At 34.6% G+C, this 22,558-nt stretch overlaps 2 protein-coding genes across 4 annotated transcripts in view; one reads left to right on the top strand and one right to left on the bottom strand.

The window, feature by feature from the left end:
- The window catches only part of ARL13B (ADP ribosylation factor like GTPase 13B), a 70,800-nt gene that overhangs the window by 21,795 nt on the left and 26,447 nt on the right, over positions 1 to 22,558 (top strand). The gene's annotated exons all lie outside the window — the stretch shown is intronic.
- STX19 (syntaxin 19) lies at positions 8,887 to 22,048 on the bottom strand. 2 transcript variants are annotated; one of them, XM_057696954.1, is made up of 5 exons: positions 21,998 to 22,048; positions 21,758 to 21,808; positions 12,987 to 13,067; positions 11,559 to 11,755; positions 8,887 to 9,800 (listed from the first exon to the last, which is right to left on the bottom strand). In XM_057696954.1, the coding sequence occupies exon 5, from the start codon at positions 9,785 to 9,787 to the stop codon at positions 8,903 to 8,905; it is 885 nt and encodes a 294-aa protein (XP_057552937.1). In that variant the 5' UTR covers positions 9,788 to 9,800; positions 11,559 to 11,755; positions 12,987 to 13,067; positions 21,758 to 21,808; positions 21,998 to 22,048; the 3' UTR covers positions 8,887 to 8,902. The 2 variants fall into 2 exon arrangements, with proteins under 2 accessions (XP_057552937.1, XP_057552938.1); XM_057696955.1 differs by lacking the exons at positions 11,559 to 11,755; positions 21,998 to 22,048 and having other exon boundaries at positions 21,758 to 21,983.

Raw genomic sequence — 22,558 nt, 5'->3', positions numbered from 1 at the left:
AGTATAACTTTGAGACATTACTATGTGAAAGTAGTTTAAATGGCTCTTAAAATTGGAGTAAGCAGAATGTGTGCTCTTGCCTTCTTGTCCCTTTTCCCTCGTTCTTGTGTTTCATTACTAATGATTAAAAAAAAAACCCAAGCAACCTATCACATGGTTAAATAAGAAATTGTAAGCAGAGTTTCTCAGTGGTCTTCAGTAATAAAAGAACATTTTTAAATGAGGCAGTTGGGAAGCTCTGATTACAAAAAGTAAAAGTTTATTATATCATTTATTGTTTATTTAGTTTTTATACATTAATTAGAGAAGTTATTTGATATATGTAATCCTCACCTTTATTGAATATGAAATAAACTTTAATAGATATGTACACAAAGAGTAAACTTTGTTGAACCCCATAGGCTGAATTAGTCTCTACAGTTGTTTAAGCAGAGAACCAGTGACTTCTAAAGTGAAAAGTATTAATGACTGATGTTCATTTGTAAAATAATTGTTTGCTCTTTTGTAACCCAATAGTCATTTATTCTTTAATTCATGTATTCTTTCACGCATTTATTCATTCATGCGTACTAATTCAGCAAATATTTATTGAACATCCACTATGTGCTAGGCATTGTTCTGATGATAGGGATACATTTGGGAACAAAAACAATAAAACTCCATGTATGATCTCAGGAGCTTACATTCTAGGAGGTGAGACACACAATAAATGTAATAAATAAATTATATTATACGTTAGGTGATAAGTATATTGAAAACAAGGCAGATAAAAGAAGATCAGGAATCCTGTGGTGGCGGTGGTGACAGGGGCATATTACTCTTACAATGAGGATAATCCTAGTAGGTCTTATTGAGAAGATGATACTGGAGGGGAGGGAGTCAGTCATGCAGATGTGTGGCAGAGCCCTGAGGCAGAGGCATGCAGTTCGTAAGTATCTGTAGTGTTTACTGAATAATCAAATAACTGTCAGCGAAATATCTGCTTTCAGTTCTGTCACCTGTCTCAGCTAGTCAATTCCCAGTATTGGAAAAAAAAGAAACAATTCACAGCTAGGATGATTGCTCACTGTTATAATTTCATAGTCAGTGAGATCTCACAAACACATGAGAATTAATTATGGATCATATAATATGTTTATGAAATATAGAATGGTTTGCCATTTGACCAGTTTTTCTCAAAGGAGTTTTACAACCGTAGAATTTTTATTAATAAAGGTAAACTTTTTGAGATGTGTGTGCTTCAGATATATACAGAATGTACCAAAAAGTACATATTCTTTTTCTTTTCCTTTTCCTTTCCTTTTTTTTTTTGGGCACACTGCGTGGCATGCAGGATCCTAGTTCCCTGACCAGGGATTGAACCCATGACCCCCCGCACTGGGATCACAGAGTCCCAACCACTGGACTGCCAGGGGAGTCCCCCAAAATACATATTCTTAATAAATTTAGAAGATGTAGGAAAGAATGAGGTTTAAAAAGATGATTGAATTATCATGCAGAGCCAACCACTGCTATCATTTTGATGAGTTTCTTGTGCATATTTTTATAAAGCATGTAATGTATACAGTGTTCATATAATACATAAAATTTTCTATCCCACCCTCTTTTCTGTTTATAAATCTCTCTTGAATATCCACCCAAATCTCATATTTGGAAGTTCTCCTGTTTACCTTTTTTCTTTCTGACCTACAATTAATTTGTCTTATTGATGTTACTGTCTTAATATCATTTGAGTCTCTTTACTCCTCTCTATTCCCTTTAATGTTACCTCCTTTCAGCCTTTCTTTACTTTTCCCTTGGTTACCGATTACTCTCCTAACCAGTCTCCCTGCTAGCAGTCTTGCCTATTCTCTAAGCTCTCCTCTATATTGCTAACTGGAGCCCTTTTCTTTATTTAATATTTTTCAAATTACAAAATTGGTACACGCTTTAATAAGTGGAACAATGCAAGAATAGATAAAGTACTTGAGAGCTCCATTTTAAATGCAAATTTGATCATTTTACTTTTCCTCTGCTCCAGGTCCTTCAGGTTGCCTCCATAGCTCCACGCAGATAGGAAAGATTGTTTTAACTGATATAACCCTAGCACACAATAGGTATGGCATTGAAAAGGCCATTGGATAGTAAGTGGGAAGGGCCTCCTGTAGAGCCCTGCTAAGCTGAGTGCTAGGAGCTAGTGGGTGTGGAGCAGTAGGGGAGGATCCCTGAATTAGGAGGCCTGCTACAGTGCTCCTGTTGTATGTAGCTGCTTTCTTTCTGCCAACAGACATCTGGACCTCTCGTTTGCAAAATCCTATTATGGCATCTAATTTCTTTCGTTTGCCACTTGTGTGAGCCTAAGCTAGTTGATTTAGGACCTACAAAGCCTCTTAGAGCTCCGACCCCTTGCTAATTTTCTCTTCCCACCCTCTAATAATGAGCAAACAGAGAACAACAACAGACCTCTGAGAAGATTGTCATTCAACAGAAGGAAATAAATCTGAAGAATTATTATCTTGTCTGTAATCACAAAATTACAAATTGGTAGAGCAGGATTCATTCCTGCTATGGGAAGCAGCATAGAGGACCACGATAGCAGGTCCTGGACACTAGCTCTGCCTGACTTGATTCTGCATGCCAAAATTTGCATGTATCATTGCAAATGAAGCCTCAGTCACATTTCAAGGTTTCTCTTGAAAGGTCAGAATCATAGATCACTAAGGTTCTGTGTTTTATTAGCTTATAAGTTCTTTTTGGCAGTACTATAGTATTTACTGCTTAGTTAGCATAATATTCTAGTCAAAATCTCTGAAATAAGTGGTGAAGATTTGAAAAAACATTGCTTTGGAGAGAAGATGGAGAGTCTGGAACCTGGATTCTAAGAGCTATTGTGTATTTGTTTATGACCCTGGCAAGTCACTTTACTTCTTTGGACTTAGTGGTTAAATACCTCTTCTTTATTAAAAGTAACTGTAAAATACTGTGATTCTGCATTTGTATTGAGCTGTATATTATAATGTGGACCATAGTATTGTCTATGCCAAGAATCCATTTCGGTAAAAAGGTAAAAGTGATTTGTATTCTTTTTAAAGAAAGTAAAAATGGATGCCATGCAAATATTCTACTCTGTTATCATGTTGAGCTGTTTATTTACCTGGAAAAAAACTTTTTTTCTCTCATGTCTACTATAGAATAACTTGAACCTATACTCTGATTAAGATATGAATTATATTACCTACCCTCATATTCTCCCCACCACATATGTACTCTTGCTTTAACCATTTATAATTTAATTATTTATTAAAAGCCCTAATACTAGATAGTCTTGACAGATAAAGAAGACCTTTCCAAGAAAAAAAGTAAACAACCTTTGCAGTGGTATAAATAACACTGAAATCAGTAGTAATTTCAAAATTTAAACTCAGCATTCACCATAGAAATTTTCCATTAATAATACAAGGCACTGTATTTTGATTCCTTGTGGAAAGGACTGAGCTGGGAGGTATTTTAAACATCTTAACCTGTTGAAATTTCCAGCAGCCCAAGGTTACACCAGTGTTATAAGAAAGCACATGTTCTTTCTGCATCTCTTCTTTCTAGTATAGTCTTGAAAGCTGCCCTCAGAGCAATTGTAAATTACCCTTCTTTTTTTGTGGTTGTATCTCCTAATACTTATAACTGAAATAACTTTTTAGATCCACAGGCTAAAATTTCCTCCCAGGATAATAACAATTTTACTTGTGTTAGCGCACTTGAACGCTTGGAGTGGTGCCACTTTCTCATTACGTACTGTCTGCTTTTCTGTGGTCAAATCTCACAAATTAGATGCTTCACAACAAAAGTGTTAAATATATAGGAGTTTCACTCAGGGAAGAAAATATATTATCTCATATGTGATCCGACTAGATGTTATGAACATCTCAGTAAAAAAGAGTATTTTGACCTGGAGGTCTTTGCACCATGGGTGGCTTCCCAGGGCCCTCTGAAATCACATACACAATTCTGAGTGTGTGTGCATTTTTCTTGGAGCAGATTCTAGCTCTCATCAAATACCTAAAGGATTTAATGGCAAGAGAGATTAAAAAAATAGCAGTGAGTTTTTATATTAGGAGAAATAATAAGCAGGGTTTTATTATTGATATTTTTCGGTATGGGATTTTTGTCTCCAACCTCTACGTGCCTACTTGACTCACCTTTCTTCCAGACAGTATTACAGAAGACTGTTAGTTTGCAAGTTTCTTTGAGTCATATTCTTTCTTATAAGTGCCCAAGAGAAGTTAATTAGATTATGGATTATCCTAATACTGTGCTGTCCTTAGAACTTGAGTCAAATGAATGTTTACTAAAGTTAGACCTTTCAGTAAGAAATAGGAGAACCTGGGCCCTTTTCAGAATTCTGGAAACCCATAAGTATGGAAGTATGGACTACCTATGTCACTTAAACACTGGATCCTTAGTTATAGTGGTGAGTCCCTTAATTTACTATTTTTACCATCTGAAACCCCTACTCACTTTATTTATAGGGCCCATTGGCTCAAGATTTCTTTTTTATCAGTCCAAACTTAACCAAACTGTCATCTTTGTCAACTTTACTTAGTTATACATACTGATAACTCACCTCTACATTTCCTTACTGAGGGCTTCGTTTTGTCTCTAATGGCATCCAGCTTCACTAGTAGCAGCTGTAGTTTACAGTAAAGCTTCTCAGATTGTTGACTTCCTAGGTAATTTATGCACAGAGAGCCTGTAGAGGTTCCCATCCTTTCCCTCCCCTGTCCCAACACATTCTTGTAAAACAAAATAACGAAGAAAAAAACCTGCTGACAGTGTTGTTAGGCAGTAAGATGTTATCTAGGGATCACCTGTATCAGCATCAGATCAGACCTGCTATATTTTTTAGGGTGGGGCCAAGGATGCTTCTGTTTTTTCCCACAGGTTCTCCAGATCCCGTTGATGCACAGCAAAAATTGGATCTGGTGGTTTATGGGAAAGCATGGGCTTTGGAGTCAGCCAGGCCTTGAGTGCGTTACTTAATCTTCCTGAGCTTCTATGTCTCCACTTATAAATAAGGATTTTTATATTTGTGTTGTCATGTGAACTCTAAAATAATGTATTTAAAGCATCTAGTGCAGTGCTTTACTAGTGTTCTCTGCATGTGATGGTGGATATGAATAGTAATTGTTGATGATATGCCATGTCTAGGTAGAGATGAATTAGAAGAGCCAATTTTAAAGTGTCTTATGTGAATTCAGGCTACATGAAGCTTTTGATTACAGAAAATGACATGGCTTAGTGGGTAAGAATATGAACCCAAGTGCTCAAAGTAATTTTTATTATTTTTATTATTGCATACTTTCTGAACTGGTAGATTCCTAATAGTGTGCCTCCAATGGTTAAGAATTTTTCCTTTAAGGTAGTAATTTTAAGGAAAAAATGGCTACTTTTAGTGCCTATTGTGTGTGAATGAAATGTTCATCAGCTAGTTAGTTAAATATGTTGTTTTCGTTGCGTAGGTTAGGGTGCTTTTGAACTATAACAGTGAAAATTGTATGTAATATATTGCTCTGCTATGAATCTTTCTGTGACTAAGTCTTGCTTTAAAAGCAGTATGTTCAGATATAAATGCTACTAGAAAATTACTTTTCCGAACCCATCTGGATATAATTATGCTAATAAATATTAAATAGTACTTGATATTCTCAGTTTTCATGATAAACAATTTAAGAACAATTATAAACAAGTATCAGTAGGCACTACATAATCGGATATAGCACAACTTTAGAAGGGACAGAAGAAATATCTCTCACCACCTGATTAGTTGGGGAATTTATCACTAGTTTTAAATTTATCTCTTTTGTAATGTTCCTTAAACATTTGAAGCTGGCCTATGGGGAACATCTTTTTGTCCAGTAATGCTTGTAACCGACACACTAGAAAACTCTTCAATTTCTTTATATTTTATAAGTTAAAAATTATAGTGTTAGGAGGGATATGTATATACATATATACTCATATTCCTGTTCACATAAGAATTCTCTCATTTTCTCACCACCAAAATTTGCACAATTATCTGCTTTTATTCCTAACCTTGTCTTCCCTCCTATAATATGGAATAAGTGTTTCTGCTCCTGTCCAAGGTCAACTTCTCCATTTTTACTCCAGATTCCACCCCTTTCCACTATTGTATAATACATTATTCCTTCCCTTTTTAAAAAAAATTTATTTACTTTAATTGGCTGTGTTGGGTCTTTTTTGCTGTGCACTGGCTTTCTTTAGTTGCGGTGAGTAGGGGCTACTCTTCATTGTGGTGCACAGGCTCCTCATTGCCATGGCTTCTCTTGTTGCGGAGCACGGGCTCCAGCGTGTGGGCTTCAGTAGTTGCAGCACATGGGCTCTGTAGTTGTGGCTCATGGGCTCTAAAGCGCAGGCTCAATAGCTGTGGCACACGGGCTTAGATGCTCCGCGGCATGTGGGATCTTCCTGGAGCTGGGATCGAACCTATGTCCCCTGCATTGGCAGGTGGATTCTTAACCACTGCGCCACCTAGGAAGCCCCTTCCCTTTCTTATATCAAGTTTCTCTGGATCATTTTCATCTGCAGAATGTGCTCTCATGTTTCTTTAAGTATTGTGGAATCCTCTGACTCTATATGTCTCTGCATCTGTTGACTCCTTTTGATAGTATTCTATTCAAAATACTGGAAAGAATTGTCTGTAGTGGATTCTGTACTTATTTATATCACATTCTTTCCTCAAAATACTCCATTTGTGCTTCCATTGCTACAACTCTTGAAACTGCTCTTTTTTGAGTCAACAAATTATCTTCATGTTGCCAAATCCAGTCACTTTGCTGTTCTTATTTTACCTGAAACTGTTTCCTCAGCTTTGTTTTTCTTTAAACACTTTTGCATTGCAGCATACTTTGCTTGGCTTTTCTCCTCCTTCATTGATGGTTTCTTTTTAGTCTTCTTTGTTAACTCCTCCTCTGCTTTAAGTCTAAATTTTAGAATATCCCAGGCTCTCTTCTGGATTTCCAGTTTTTTGCATCTAGATACTTTTGAGACCTTAAATACTGTTTATTTACTCAGATGAACCAAATCTATAGCTTTGACATCTCCCAAGAGTTCCTGCTGATGTAACTAATATCGTAGAAACCTCCACTTACACATTTTATGGTCATCTCAGATTCTACTGGCCAAAATAGAATTTCTTGATTTCCTTCTCACCCCTGGTTTTGAAACCTTCATCTCTGTCCTTTCCTATCTCACTAAATGGTATCATAATCTAATCAGTATCATATAGAGTCTACCTCTTAAATCTATCACATTTTAGTCTAATTTTCCATCACTACAACATGGTATGTAGTAGTTAAGAACTGGTTCTGAAATCAGATTGCCTAGGTTCAAATCCCAGTTCTCTGTGTACAGTGTCTGTTACCTGAGTCAGGTTATTTAACCTTGCACTTCAGTGTGCTTGTCGGTAAAATTGTAAAATTATTAGAACAATGCTGGGACATAGCAAGTATCTTCTTTATCAGCCTTAAGTTGTCAGTACTGCTGCTACCACCATCACCACCTCCATTCCCATCCTAGCCCAAGCCTTCAGCATCTCTTAAGTGGGACCATTGCATTAGCTTTCTAATTGTTGTCTATACCTATGTGCTTGTTCCTCTACTCACCTGTCCCAAATCCATTCTAATCCATTCTCCATACAGTAGACAGGATGATTTTTCTCAAATATAAATTGTATAACATTATTCCCAGGCCCAAAACAGCTTTGCATTCATTACACTTGCTGTAAACTTCAGACTTACAGAGCTTTACGTCTACCCCCTGCTGACCTTTTTTAACCTCATCTCTCGCCTCACTGCTCTTTTCCCACTGTGATGCAGCTATATTGCTCATTCTTCTGTGAACAGAGTAAGTTATACTCTCCTCAGCGTTTTTGTACTGTTGGTTTCATATGCGTGGAATATATGCTTCCCTTGTCCTCATCACTCAGATCTTCATTTATATTGCCTTTTAGAGGGGCCTATATTGACACGCAATCAAAAGGAGCCACTCTGACAATCTCTGTCTTATCATCCTTGTTTAAAATCTCTGCCAGGAACTTAACATTGTCTAATATTTGTATTTGTTATAGGCTTTCTCAACTAGAATGTTAGTTCCAAAACTCTGTCCCCATGCAGTTCAGACTGTATCTCTAGCCCGTAGACTTGTGCCTGGCTTCACAATAAAGTGATGGAGAAACTTCCAAGAATACACTTGCCTTTTATTTTTTACTTTATTTGCCAAGCCTCTTAATCTGTAATACAGTGTCCTGAATGGACCCACGTTCAGGAAAACAGTGCCTTAACTTAGCTTTTTAGGCCTTAAGTTAGTTACCAACTAGACTCTTCATTAAGTACCTAGTTTGGTTTTCCTAGGATTTGTTGACCACTGAGTTAACTGACCTATCTGAACATGAAAGATTTGATACAGCTTCTGGTTTGATTTTGATTTAATATAGCACCCCTTGAAGTCTTGTTTTATACAATTTTTAACAACCAAAATGCTCTTAAATGAACCTAAAGCATTAAGTACTTGTGACTTATTGACATTCATCTTGTTAAGGCATTGGAAGTTACAAAAATATGTAATAGAGCTCGATACCAGTCTAGAAACTTAAGATCATTTATCTCATTTTCAGTAGTCAACCCATGAGTTTAAAGCTAGCATACTATTTTTAGTTTAATAAATGAAGACTTGTTTTATGTCACTAGCTTTAAAAATTTCTGTAATTCTAGTGGGTAAGAGCGAAAGGGGAAAATTATAACAGTGATGAAAGCATGTGAATGGCTCTAGGAAATGAAGAAAAATGATACAAGACACTAAATTATGGCACATCCTTCATTCTAAAGCTGCAGAAGTTTCTAAAATAGCTTCTTTATTTTGAGCTACAGCATGGACAACACCAGCAACATAATACCCTGCAAGGATTTCTTTTTTTGTATTTTACAGCTAGTCCAAATTTTTCTTTAGTAGTGTTAACATACTCTTTTGTGCCATTCACTATCACTTCAATATTGTTGATGCTTTCTCCCTGCTCCTCTACTAAAAGAAATACCTGAATGAAAAGGTCCCTTAAATCCTTTATTTGGTTCTCCAAATTAACAAGTTCTTTGTGTCTCTGTTCTATCTCTGAGAGTTGTGCTTTAGTGATACTGGTTTCTGTAAGTAAGCTTTCATTAAAAACTTCCCATTTTCCTTGATGAAGCATATCATTTACTTCTTCTTCTGGCATTTCTTTTCCAGCAACTTCAAGCTGACGGAAAATAAATGTCCTGCACTTCTCTTGCTTTGCTGCTATTGTGTCATTGTATATAAACATAGTTTGCTGAAAATGGCGAACCATTGCAGCATGCTGAGATTTGAGTATCCTTGTGACCACTGATGATGGGCCATTTTCATCCTCTGACTTTTTAACTTCTTTTACTAAATCATCCAAACCTCTATTAATGTGTTCTGCTTGGATTTTTATCTCTTTCGTAATGCTAGACTCTCTCTTAAGTAGACTAAACCTTCTCATTGAAGCCACCAGACTTTTCTGCTGCTGCCCAAATTTTTGAACATCATCTGTCAAATTGTTAATACTCTCCTGTAGTTTTTGTATCTCATGTAGGTGTCTCTCAGCTACAGGCTCTCTTTCATAAATAACAGCTTGCTGCAGAAACAGCCCTTGTTCCTCTGCTTCTGTAGTTGACACATCCTTGTCTCTAGAGAGCTCAATTTCCTTTGTTCGTTGCTTTAGTTCTTGAAGTCGGTCTTTCATCTTCCCTTTCCTCCTAAAAGCAAAGATGATTGTGTTGAACAAAGAAACATTTGGTATTTCCCCCCAACAGCAGTTGGCTTCACACAGCTAATGTCTGTCTCTCAGGAAAAATCCTCCTAGTTTTCTGAAAAGATGATTAAAATTTAGAAAAACCTATAAGAATTTCCTCAGAAAGATCACTGAAATAGGAAAAGTAATGTAAAATATTTGGTAAATTACTTTACACAATGCAGGGCTTCTATGAGTACCATACAGTGGAGTAAAGTAGCTGAGTAAGCAGTGATAGAGAAATAATTGCCCCCAAATAAGTTCTTCAGTGTCATGATACTGCCACAGAATGGATTTTTCTTGATTTAGGAAGGTATGTCTTAGAATGGAAGATTTGACCATATCTTTTTAGGATTAAAAGGTCTCTCTGAATGTGTCCTTATTACTAACGATACAGTTCCCAGTTAATTTGATGTATGTAATGTTAAAAAATACTTATTTTGCTAAATATGTGTAGTTCATCTAAAACCAATATAGTGAGAGGGCAGATTCCATATGAGAGCTTTAAGCAGTATAGATAATGTTGAAATTATCTTAAAATTTCTCAGGCTTCTGGATTGACTAACACATTCTTTGACATAGCTTTGTTTTCTTATCCATTGCATATACATAGATCTTTGGTTTGATCATGCTGATTTCTCATCATTAGCATTCCTTTGCAAAGATCCAGACTGTCTTAGAAAAAAATTTGTATCGATTCATAATAAGTGATATTTTTACAAACATGAGACTATATAAAATCTTATTTGGGGGACACTAAAAATATTGACACTTATTGTATCCTGTGTTGGTAGTTTTCCATGGAATCAATTTGATGTACAAAATTATATATAGTGATATACATACACATGTATAATTGTATGCATGTATATATATATATAATGAAGTGAATAAAAAGAAATTCTTGTTAATAAAATACTTTCTTTTCACAGCACATCTTGAGTTTAGAAAGGCATTTAAAATGCCTTTCATGATATTTTTGTGGATGAGAAGAAGCTGTTAGGGAGTTACAAGTAGCTCATTGAACCATGCGTAATATCAGTTTCAACTAGAGAAAAAAGTCTCTAATGTTATGCTGTTATGCTATGGAACTCAATGTTTGATATGTTTATGCAAATATTTTTATCAGTTATTTGGATGTCAGAAGGCATACTTATCAAACATTCTGATGGTGTAAAATGTGGAGAGCTCTTTAGTATGTTGAAGTACGTACAGAATTGGGATTTGAAAATTAAAATAGCATAGAACACTATACTAAAATAACAAAAATATATTTAACTGGATAGATGTAAAGTATTGCACCTAGTTGTTTAGAAAACACCTTTTCATGTGTAAAATGGAAGACCCTTGAATTCATAGCAGTGCTTATGAAAATCACTGGAGATTTTAGTTAATTTTGAACTTTACTCAGAATATCAGAATAGTTATTATGCTTTCATGAAGAATAGTATGATGTCTAGATTGACGAAGAGAGATATTTATTCCACTGACTCTATGCTAGTTAAAGCAAATGGGAGAGGAACTATGTTAAGTATGAGGTGAAAATTCATAAATTGGGAATTTCCAAACTGTCATGGAAAGGATGAGATTGGAAGACCATAGTATATGGAGGGTTGTTGAAAGAAATGGACATATTTGCTCTGAAAAAGAGAAGGTGTAGGGAATATCTACAACTGTTTTCTAAAATCTGTAGGTCTGTATGTATAAGAGGGATTAGATTTACCTGGCATAACTCCAAAGGGCAGTAGGTGGAAATTACACGGAGTGAGGTTTGATCTGGTGTAAAGAAGACTTTTCTCACAAGCAGAGCTGTCTGAAGCTGGAATGAACTGCTTCATGAGATAAAAACCTTGCCATAACTAGAGATGTTCCAGATGTTCGTGAATGATGATCCAGTCAAGGATAGTGTAGAAATGATACCTGTATTACATAAAAAGTTAAACTAATATTGTGATAATATTCCTTTGATTTTAAAGAACTAACATTCTGTCAAATAATTTTTGACACTTACTATATGCAAAGTTTTAAATGCTATAGCGTGTATTCAATAATACCTGTCCTTGAGCAGTTACTATCTGAGGGGAGATGGACAATATACAATTAAACAGATAAATGAGATAATTTTAGATCTTGATAGATCAATTAGGCAAGGCCTCTCTAAGGAGCTGTATGAGTGTAAGACCTGAATGTTGAAAAGATGAAGAGCCAAGAAAGTGTATCCTGAGTATTGGAGATGGGGTGCCAGGGCAGTGAGTAGAACTGGTATGTTTTAAGAACAAAATTAATGCCTATGTAAATAGAAATTAATATGAGCATTGGAGGAATGAAGTCAGGATGGTAGTCAGGGATCAGATCACAAAGGGCCTTGTGGGTCAAAGTAAGGAATTTAGATTTTATTCTAGATGCAGTGAAAGGATAAATAGGGTATTGACATAAGATTTATGTTTTTTAAAAAACCACAGTATAGAGAATAGTTTCCTGATGACCTTCAGGAGAGGAGAGATGTGGATGGAAACTAGATGGAATACATGGGAACCATTTGGGATATATTTTGGAGGTAGAAGCAATAGGACTTTAACCCTTCAGCAGCAGTTAACCACCATTACTTCTTGAAACGCTTTTAAGCGTTTCTCCTGGCTTTCCTCTTGCCTCTTTGGCTCTTTCTTCATCATTTTCTCCTCCATGGTTTCTTCTTGTCTTTCCTACCTCTGAATACCAGAATGCTTCCCCATACAGTCCTCTTTTTATCCACCATTCTTTTTCAGTCTCACAGCATTAAATGCTGTCTGTTAACTGATGACTCAAAGCTATATCTCAAGTCTAGACTGTTCTCATAACACCTGTCTGCTCAACAGCTCCATTTGAATGTCTGTGTCTCAAATAAGTTCCTGATCATTCTCCCAACTCCTAAACTGCTGCTCCACCTCAGTAAGCAGCACCACTTCTAGTCTCTTCTTCCAGTCTTCTTCCAAGTCACCAGGCCAAAAACTTTGGAGTCATTCTTAATTACTTGACTACTCTGTTTTGTGTGTTGTCCGCACACCTCCCCTCCCCACCACCTTGTATTGAAACTAACAGCAAATCTTCTCAATCCCTTTTCCAGAGTACATTGGGAGCCACCTCCCTGGTTCAAGTCACCATCCTTTCTCACCTGGTTTATTGCAGTAGTCTCCTACATGGTCTCCTTGTTTCTTCCTTTGTATCCTCGTCTCCTTTGCTCCTTTGGTCTTTTCTTAACACAGAAACCAGGATTAAAATGTAAGTCATATCATTTCATTCCTATGCCTAAAGCCCTCCTTCAGCATGGTCTCTCAGAGGAAAAGCCAGAGCCTACAAGGTCCGATATGATTTTGCCCCTCTGACCGTGCCTCCTACTGCTCCCCACTCCCTTTGCTTCTACCACCCTATGTTCCTGGTTATTCCTCACACAGACCTGGCAGGATCCTGCCTTAGGGCTTTGACACTTGCTGTCTTCTCTGTTTCGAATGCTCTTCCCTGTGTAGTGCTGTCTTATTCCCCCAGCTCCTTTAAATCTTACTGAAATTACAAACCTCTCAGTAAGGCTGTGCTTGGTAACCCTATCTAGAACTGCAACCACCCTTCCCAGCTTTAGTTTTCTTCATAATACTTTTCACTCTATTTTACTTATCTTACTTTATTGTGTGCTGTCTTCTCCAAATATAAGCTCCATGAGGGCAAGGATCTTTATTCATTGTGGTATTCCCAGAACCTCGACAGGTCTCATTTATTCAGGTTCTGATATTGAGCTCTTTATAGTTCATATTTTCTTGAGTTCTTAATATGTGACAGGCACTGTTCCAGGTGTATTGTATTGTTCTTTTAAGAACTCTGAATTAAGTACTACCATGTTCTCTGTTTTATAGACAATGATGTTAAGACCTGATCTTAAGTAACTTAACCAAGATATCAGTTCGTGGTAGAGTTGGGATTCAAATTCAGGCAGTCTAGTTCAAAGGACTCGCTCTTTAGTATGCTATAAAGCCTTTTTCAATGGTGTCAGATGATCTGTAGAGATCAGTTCAGATAAGTTCTGAGAAGAGACAATTAGGTAAGTGAAGAGGTTAGGAAAGAAGCCAGATCACAAAGGATAAGACCTTGAAATCTGTTTTTTTGATGGAAAAAGTCTTTTATAGATATTCAGAGTTTACTCGAGATGTTTGCTGTGTACCTGTATTGCTGAGCATTTTAAGTACTGGTTAGAAACATTTAACAGCAGGTTTTTGTTGCCTGTAGTGCACTTATAGTTTTCTGCTGTTTATTTTAAATTATCTAAATATTTAATTCAAATAGCTTGCAGTCTTTTATTTTACCACGGATTTGCTACATTAAAAGTAAAAAAAAGTTTGTCTGTACAATTTATGCAAATAAAAGACAGAAGAGTAGGGAAAGGGTTTCATTTCCTCTGTCACCCCACCTTTCCATTGTCTGTATTCTACCTTACTTGCAAGGAGTAATATCTCTACCTTAGGAACAGAACTAAGCAAATCTAGTGGTTTACTAAGATATGTGGGAAAAAATAATAAGCTATAATATTAAACCTGGAAAATTTGTGAAAAGATTAGTCAAGGAGGACTATGAGAAGATGGCAATACAGACTGCAGACTTTGGGTGTTAGGAAAGTAGAACAATATAAAACACTTAGTAGATATTGATCCATGTGTTAAGCATATCTTCTAGGAATGTACTGACATTTACTGGCCTTTGTCCTCACAAGCAGGAAATAAGCAAAATAGAGGAAATATATTTAATAGTATGTGAGCATACTATTTTTTAAGTCCTTTATTAAAGTGAAAACAAAGTGATTTTAATTGAGAAAGATTTCAGTACTAGAGCAACCAATTAAATGTGCAGAAAATTTGATATTATCATTTTTAATATTTTTCCCACCTTTCAAATTATAATAAACAAGTTAATTTATAAGTATATATAATTTCATATAATTGTTATTTATAGTTAATTGTAATTAACCTAATATAATCCTTAATATAAATTTCAGATTTTAAAAGATAAATTGTAAAGATTTTTAGCTTTATAAACTAATTTAGGTTGGAATTTCTTGTGAGTTTTAAATATTCAGTTTATGAAAAACTCTGCCTGGTCCCATTTTTTTTTTTTTTTTTTTTTTTTTAATTTTTTTTTTGGGGGGTACACCAGGTCTGCCTGGTCCCATTTTATCAGTCAAGATATGCCTGGTTATGCCACAGTAATATCCAGACACCAAATCTTGGTGGGCTGCAACCACACAGATGTATTTCTCGTTCACATTTCATGTCCATGTTGGGTTAGCAGAGGCTCTGGTTCCCATCTTGGTCTCGCAGAGACCCAAGCTCCAGCTTTCTGGATGTGGTAGGTTGGTAGGGCAGTTGGAAGTACTGGAGAGTCTCTCACTGATATTAAAATGCTATAGCCCTGAAATGATGCATGTCACTTTCCTTTACAACTCCTCGACCAACTGAAGGAGGATGGTATTGATATGTAGACCTCACCCATTTTCCAAAGGAGAGGTGAACCTGGTTTCTTCCACATCTATTGAATGTTGTAATTTGATTCCAAAAATAATCCTTAGAGGTTAACTAATCAATTTCTCGTTTTTCTTATGGGAAAATTGAAAATCAGAAAAGTTAAATGTTTTACCCAGAGCTTGTTGGTAATAGAACTGGTATAATAATGCAAACTTCCTGGCTGCTAGACCAGTGCTTTTTTCATTTTAAGATGTATAATATAAATGTCCTAGAATGTATATGTTATGTAAAGTTGGGGTCATTTGTTTGCTCTTTTGTATTCAGTATTTTATAAATATTTGATGATTATGCTGGTACAGATTTTTAAAAACACCTAAAAACATTGGGAAGTGATTGTAGAAACTTTCTCTCATGTGATAACTTCGAGAAAGCAGAATTACCACCCATGATTTATTATATGCTTCTGGTAAAGACTAATCTTTTCAGTATAGAGGGAGGTAATTACTAAAGTTGGTTAGCTTAATGATATATCTTGAGTAGCTCAGTACTGTTCATTGTTTGGTTTAGTGTTTAATCACTTCCTTATCTGTATGCTCCCCCTGGTATTACCATATTAATGCCGAAAATAAATTCCTCTGCAGAGTGTTTAAAGTGGATGTCATGTTGCTCTTGGTATAGCCATAAGCTTTTTCTTTTTTTCCTTTTTTTCCTTCTCTTCTTTCTTCCCTCCTTCCTTCCTCCCTCCCTCTTTCTCTTAAGAAAGCTTTTCATTGAAGAATTTACACATATACAGAAAGTGTATAATTTGATGATTTTTCACAAAGTCAATGGACCCACGTAACCACTGCACACATTAAGAACCTTGTAACGTTTAAATTTTTCTTGAAATTATTAGTTACCTAAGTTTTTCAGTTGCTTCATTTTGTACATATGTATCACTAATTCATGCTAAAATTCTTCTTTTGAACTGAAAATATTCTCTTAATGTATATACGGTAGATATTCCTTTTCTTTTATTTCATTTTATTATTTTATCTTTTGAGGCTTCTTTCTTGCAACCCTCTAGCATGACGTGAGTTACCACACAGCTGTTGTGTTGGGATTTTTCTCTCCTTCTGTGTATTTTCTTCTTCTTATTCCTGGTTCCTAATCTCTATTTTTGGTTTATCCCCTTGATTTGAGGGCATATCATAGCTTCCTTTTAAAACATCGGTGTGGTGATAACTTGCATTTCTGAAAATGTTTTTATTCTGTCCTTATATCTGAATGATATATTTTCTGCAGATACAGTTCTTACTTGGAAATTGTATTCCCTTAGAATTTTGAAAATTTTTCTGTGTTTTCTTTAAACTTTCTTTGTTACCCGTGAGAAATCTGCCATCTGATTCCTATTTTGTATAAGATGTGTTGTTTTTTTTTAATTTCCTTCCATTAAATTCTTTCCCTTTTCTCTTTATTCTTCATGTTTTGAAATTTTGCAATAATGTGACCTAGGAACATCTTTCTGCATGTATTTGCTAGACATTTAGTGGCTGTTTCCAATTTGGAAATTCATATACTTATGGTTTCTTTTGGAGGGGATCTTAACTTTTAAAAGAACTTCATCTTCTCCATTTTTTTTGTATTCTTTTCTTTGAAATTCCCATTATTTGGATGTTGATTTTCTTACCTACTCCTCTAATTTTCTTAGTATCTGAAAGGTAAAGTGACTTTCCTGAGGTCACACAGCTAAAAAGTGGCAGAGCCTATATTCAGACGTAAGTCTACTTGATTGCAGATCTGTTATTTTTCTCTATTTCATAGTGAATAGAAATAGATTATCCTAGTGAAATATGCTACCAGTGAAGCTGATCTGTATCAAATATTGCATTATATTGTTAATATAAATGCTATGTTTAAAAGAAAAAAGTTCTTGCAGGAGGTAATATAGCATGTTAGAATTATGTTAGCCAGCAGTATTGGGACTTTTTGTATAACCAGACCAAATTAAACACTTTAAAATTTAGAAAAAGAAAATGAATTCGTTCAGGGACTTCCCTGGCACTTCCACTGCAGGGGGCATGGGTTCCATCCCTGGTCAGGGAACTAAGATCCCTCATGCCATGTGGTGTGGGCTGGGCACCCCCCCCCCAAAAAAAAAAAGAAAGAAAAGAAAAACAAAAAAAGAATTAGTTCTGATCTCATTGACCTGTGTCACGGAAAATCTAAAAAATTTTGAATCCTATCCTTGGCACCATATAGATACTGGGATTCTTGTGTTTTCTTCTGCTGTACCTCATAGTCATAGAATGAGATAAGACAGATAGGAAGTGAGGTGTACTGCATTCACCTTTATGTACACAGATTTCTGTTCCCTATTCATGTACTAACCTGTTACTCTGAATTCTTACAACTACAGTATATATAATAGATATGATGTTTGTTGGACTATTTTTTTTTTTTAGTTGACTTGTGTTCCTCATAATATGGGAAAAAGAGTGACAGTATTGGAGGCTCAAATGAGAAATTAGGAAGGTATCAAAACAAAACAGATTTTGATTTTTTTATTTGTGAGAATTAAGTCTTATCTAATGCTAAGTGGCCTAACAAATTTTAAATTTCACAGTTCTCAAGAATTGCAGTGTCTCTAACTTTGTCTTTGGTTGCATAGCTTGGAACAAATTCCAAAATGACCCCTTCTAATATACTTACGGCTAGTTAGGTCTTTCTTTTTTTCATTTTGATTACAAATAAATGAACAATGCCATCAAAAGCCTTTTCCTGAAGCATCATAGTTTAACATTTTTTAAGAAATAGAATATTTCAAATTGATATTCTAACACAATATACTTTTGCAAAGTCACTGATTTTGGAAATGAAGATATTTGACTCTCCCTTATAAAGGTGGTCTTATCCTGGGTTTCTGTGTTATTGGAATAACAGTTTCCTGAAGGAATACCACACTTTCATATTTGAATAAAAGATACTTTAAAGAACTCTTTCAAATATATTGATATGTATTTTATATTCATTAATCTTAATACATTTGCTAGCAAAAAGAAAGTAAATATTCTGAACCTCTTTTTTTTCCCTATAGATCTCTATATGTTACTGATATTAAAGGAGAAACATACTCAGATTTTCTTTCAGTGCTATATATCATGGCATGCATATTATAGTAAATGATGTTTATATAAAATCCATTGTAAAGTTCATACTGTGTTCATCTTGGTGTATGTCTTCATTTCTTCTGAACATTTAAACTATATTTATGTTCAAGATCCTTTTACATTTTTAGGTTATTTCTGGTTTCTTAGAAATAATTCCTTTGTTTATTGTGGCCAACAACTGTTTTTCATAGTGATGGGCAAGTGTATTTAATCAACTTAGTTAGCAGAAATCTTCAGTGGAGAATCATACAAGAATACCCTGAGTGCCCTGCATTATGGATAAGTTCTTAACCCCACTTTTGTGGTTTGGTTGTCACTACTAGGGCCCCATGGAGTTTGCCCATCATAGCCCAGGCAGTATAAATACAGTTAGTCGTCCCTCTATATGTGTGGAGAATTGGTTTCAGGACCCCCACAGATACCAAAATCCACAGATGCTTAGGTCTCATGTAAAATGGTGCAGTATTTGCATGTAGCTTATGTACATCCTCCTGTATATTTTTATGTACTTTAAAAGTATACTTTAAATCATCTCTAGATTACTTATAATACCTAATACAATGTACATGGTATATAAATGGCTGTAAATAAAATGTAAATGCTATGTCAATAGTTGCTGGTGCGTGGAAATTTCAAGTTTTGCATTTTTGGAACTTTCTGGTTTTTTTCCTGAATATTTTCCATCTGAGGTTGGTTGAATCTATGGTTGTGGAACCTGCAGATACAGAGGGCCGACGGTATGGGCCTGATCTTTCTGTAGTGATTTCTGTAGCCCCGGTAGTATAAATATGGGCCTGATTTTTCTGTAGTGATTTTGTATCCTGAGTGAATACCTCACTCCCTGCTGTACTCCTGGACAAGCCAACAGAGACTTTCCTGTTTCTGTGTACAGGCTATGTTCTATTTTTTCTGGTTCACTGCTTCATATAGGAAACTCAGTTTTAGTTCCCAATTATGCAGAAACTCTAAACCCCAGCCTCTAAGATAAAAATGTTTTCTTCTTGTAGCCCATGGAGTTAGCTTTAATTCCTACTCTCCACCTTGGCTAAGCGTGTGTTCCCTCTTCACTTCTGGCACCTGGAAATTTCCCTTCCTTACTTCAAATGTAATGATGTAGTTTAGAAATTTGTCTTTTTTTCCTTCTTAAGATTATATCAAATACTTCTCTATGTTTCTAGCAAGAGGAGGAATTTCTGTATATGTGTATCTTTACTTAAACTCATAGGTGATGATCTTTATAAAGTTAACATAATTCAGAATGTTCCCTAAATCCCTATATTCCTCTGTGAAGAAATTGACTTAATATAGGTGTTCAGGTACACTTACATGCTATATATAAATTGCATTTTCCAGTAGTGGCATACTCATAACTACATGTATAACTGTTTCCAATTTAATTGTTTAATCTTGTATCTTCATAAATTATAATATAAGCAAGGTGAAATATCTAAACATATTAGAATTTAAAAGTTGGAAAAGGCAGAGTTCAAAGGCATGAAATATTAAGCGCATAGTTGTGAGCTCATTTAATTGCTTAGGTAAGTGAAATTGATGATACTACCACTTTGTGCAGTCTTTTCTGTATCTTAAATTTATTTTCTTAATATCAGAAGAGTTCTGTCCAAATATGAGGCATCTTTCAGTATGTTTAACTTGCTTTGATATACAGTTTTGAATTATACTGTTAATAACTGACTATATCTTTGAGCTTAAATGTGATATTTGCAAAAAGAAAGAACACTAATTTATAAATATAGTGATCAAGTTTGACAATTTGTTCTGGGAAATACAAAAGGAAACTTGTATGACTCAAATAAAAGTTTCTCCACTCTATCACAGACAGGGAACATTTCCAGGAACAGAAATACGAATAAAAATTATCTAGTGCTTTAAGAATTATGCCCTGCGATAGATACCTTATAGATTTATATATTTTTAAACTAAGACATTTCTTTTTATAGTTACTATATTGATTAAATATTTTAAGAAATGTAAGCAGTTTTTATTTAACGTAAAATGGAATATTATTTTGCTTTTGTACGTGAAGACATCTTGCAACATTTCTCTAGTTCAAGGTGAAAGGAGCTGTTGTTGGAATATTCACCTCTTTGGCTACTTAAATGAAGAAAACAAACTAAAAAAAAATTATTGCAAATTGTATACATACTACCTAAGTTTAAATTATCAGACTTTTTTTGTAATGCAGCCTTTCAGTGCTTTTTAAATTCCACTTTTTATTTAGTATAAGTTAGTTGTTAAATTAACTCATTTAATGTAACAATAAGACCATTTCTGTTTAAATATTGACTCATGTAATTTTGAACTCTCACTTATCTGATTAAAGTAAGCTGTACATATATAAAATTATTTTTATATTAAATTTAAAACTACGTAGCCACAAATATAATGTGTTCTAGGTATTATATAGCCAACTTTCAAGTTTACCCTTAAAACATTTATTAATAATAATTATTTTGATTTGAAATGGGTTATATATTAAAATCTAACATAACAATTGTAAATAACTTTGAGGAAATATCAAAAAATAAAACATGTTTTGGTTAAGCCTTTATACATTGTTTAATTTTGAAAGTATCAGACCTATCTATGTATGTTGCATTTAAATATTGATTTAAATTTTTTAATTATCAAATCAAATATAATATTGATATTAAATTTTGTAATTTAAGTACTTTCAGTACACTAGCTGAAACATTTAAAAATTGAATACTTAAATTGACTACTTTGGTATTTTACAGTAGTCCTTTTACAGCAAGATTATTTTTTAATTTCCTCAAATTAATTTTAAAAGATTCTGGGAAACAACAGTGAAGAAATTAATTAAGGCCTTGTGGAAAATTATCTTAAATTTTTAAACATACATATGTGTCAAATTGGGCATAGACTTCCTTTCAGAATTAAATGGAAAAGTGTTCTCTGAAGGAAGCACAGTATGACTAATTTATATAGTCTGTTCATGGAAGAAAGAATTTTGTTTGTTTTTTATAGGATCTGATTTTCTAGTGTTTCCAAAATGAAAAGATAGTTTTTTTAAAGGATTTAAAATAAAAAGTTGATTTTGTTTATAGTGGTCTATATCTAGGAACTCTAAACTCAAATCTCATTCAGCATATCAGTACTGTATATAAGCAGATCAGCTGCCTGTACCCTGGTCCAAATCTGAGCAAAACAGGTAACTTTAATTATCTGTTGAGCTCTTTTTAAATGTCACAAATTTCAGTCTCTGGATGTCTCACATTAAAAAGTACAAAAAAGAGTGGTTTGTTTACCTTTGTCTTGTTCCTTTTGTTGCTTTTCCACCTGAGCAGTTGGAGTCCTGCCTGTGAGAGAAAAACTGAGTATCATCTGTAACGTTTTATTCAAACTTTAAGTCTCTGTCTTATAGTTCACAGGATAATTTCTGTATGGTTTTCATTTAGTTAACTTAATTGAAAGCCACATAATGAAGTCAAATAAGTTAAAGGTGTCCTTTTGCTGTTAATATCAAACGAGAAAAACAAATTGCTTACCTCACACCTGGAGAATCCGGTTCTGCCTGTTAGCTGCCTATTCTTTAGATTAAAGGAAGATTGTTTTCATTTGAGCTAGTTGGTAACAGGAAATCCTTGTTAAACTGCCTGCAATGGAATACTTGGCACAGGCTCTGTAGTTCTAGTCTTATATTATGTATAAAATATATTACTCACAAAAGAGGGGGTTCGTAATTAAACAAAGATTACTTTGTTTTCTTTAGGTATGAAAACTTGCTAAATGTATGGAATTTGGAGTAAATAGGAATGGAAAGAACCTTGGATAAAGGCTTTTTTTCAGTTTACTTTAAAATGATTGAATTCCATTTTATTTTAGGGAATTCCAAGGGCTTAACTAAGAAAATTACCAAATATCAGAAATACAACAGCTAGAAAAGAGTTCATGTCTTTAAACCTACCACATTACCTTTCTTTTTAGTATGCCTGCTATTTTTATTTTGTTTCATTGTTTTCAATATCAAAAAATTAAAATTGTGCAGCACTATATGTTACGCTGTTTATTATATCAATATAACAATTTAAAATTAATTTTTACCAGAG

Source organism: Hippopotamus amphibius, chromosome 10, assembly GCF_030028045.1.
Source record: "Hippopotamus amphibius kiboko isolate mHipAmp2 chromosome 10, mHipAmp2.hap2, whole genome shotgun sequence".
In the NCBI taxonomy this organism is placed as follows: Eukaryota; Metazoa; Chordata; class Mammalia; order Artiodactyla; family Hippopotamidae; genus Hippopotamus; species Hippopotamus amphibius.
The sequence above is the reverse complement of the archived record's forward strand: the minus strand, read 5'-3'. Positions and strand labels throughout refer to the sequence as shown.

Coding starts and splice junctions, on each gene's coding strand:
- STX19 (XM_057696954.1), bottom strand. CDS start 9,787: ATGAAAGACCGACTTCAAGAACTAAAGCAACGAACAAAGGAAATTGAG.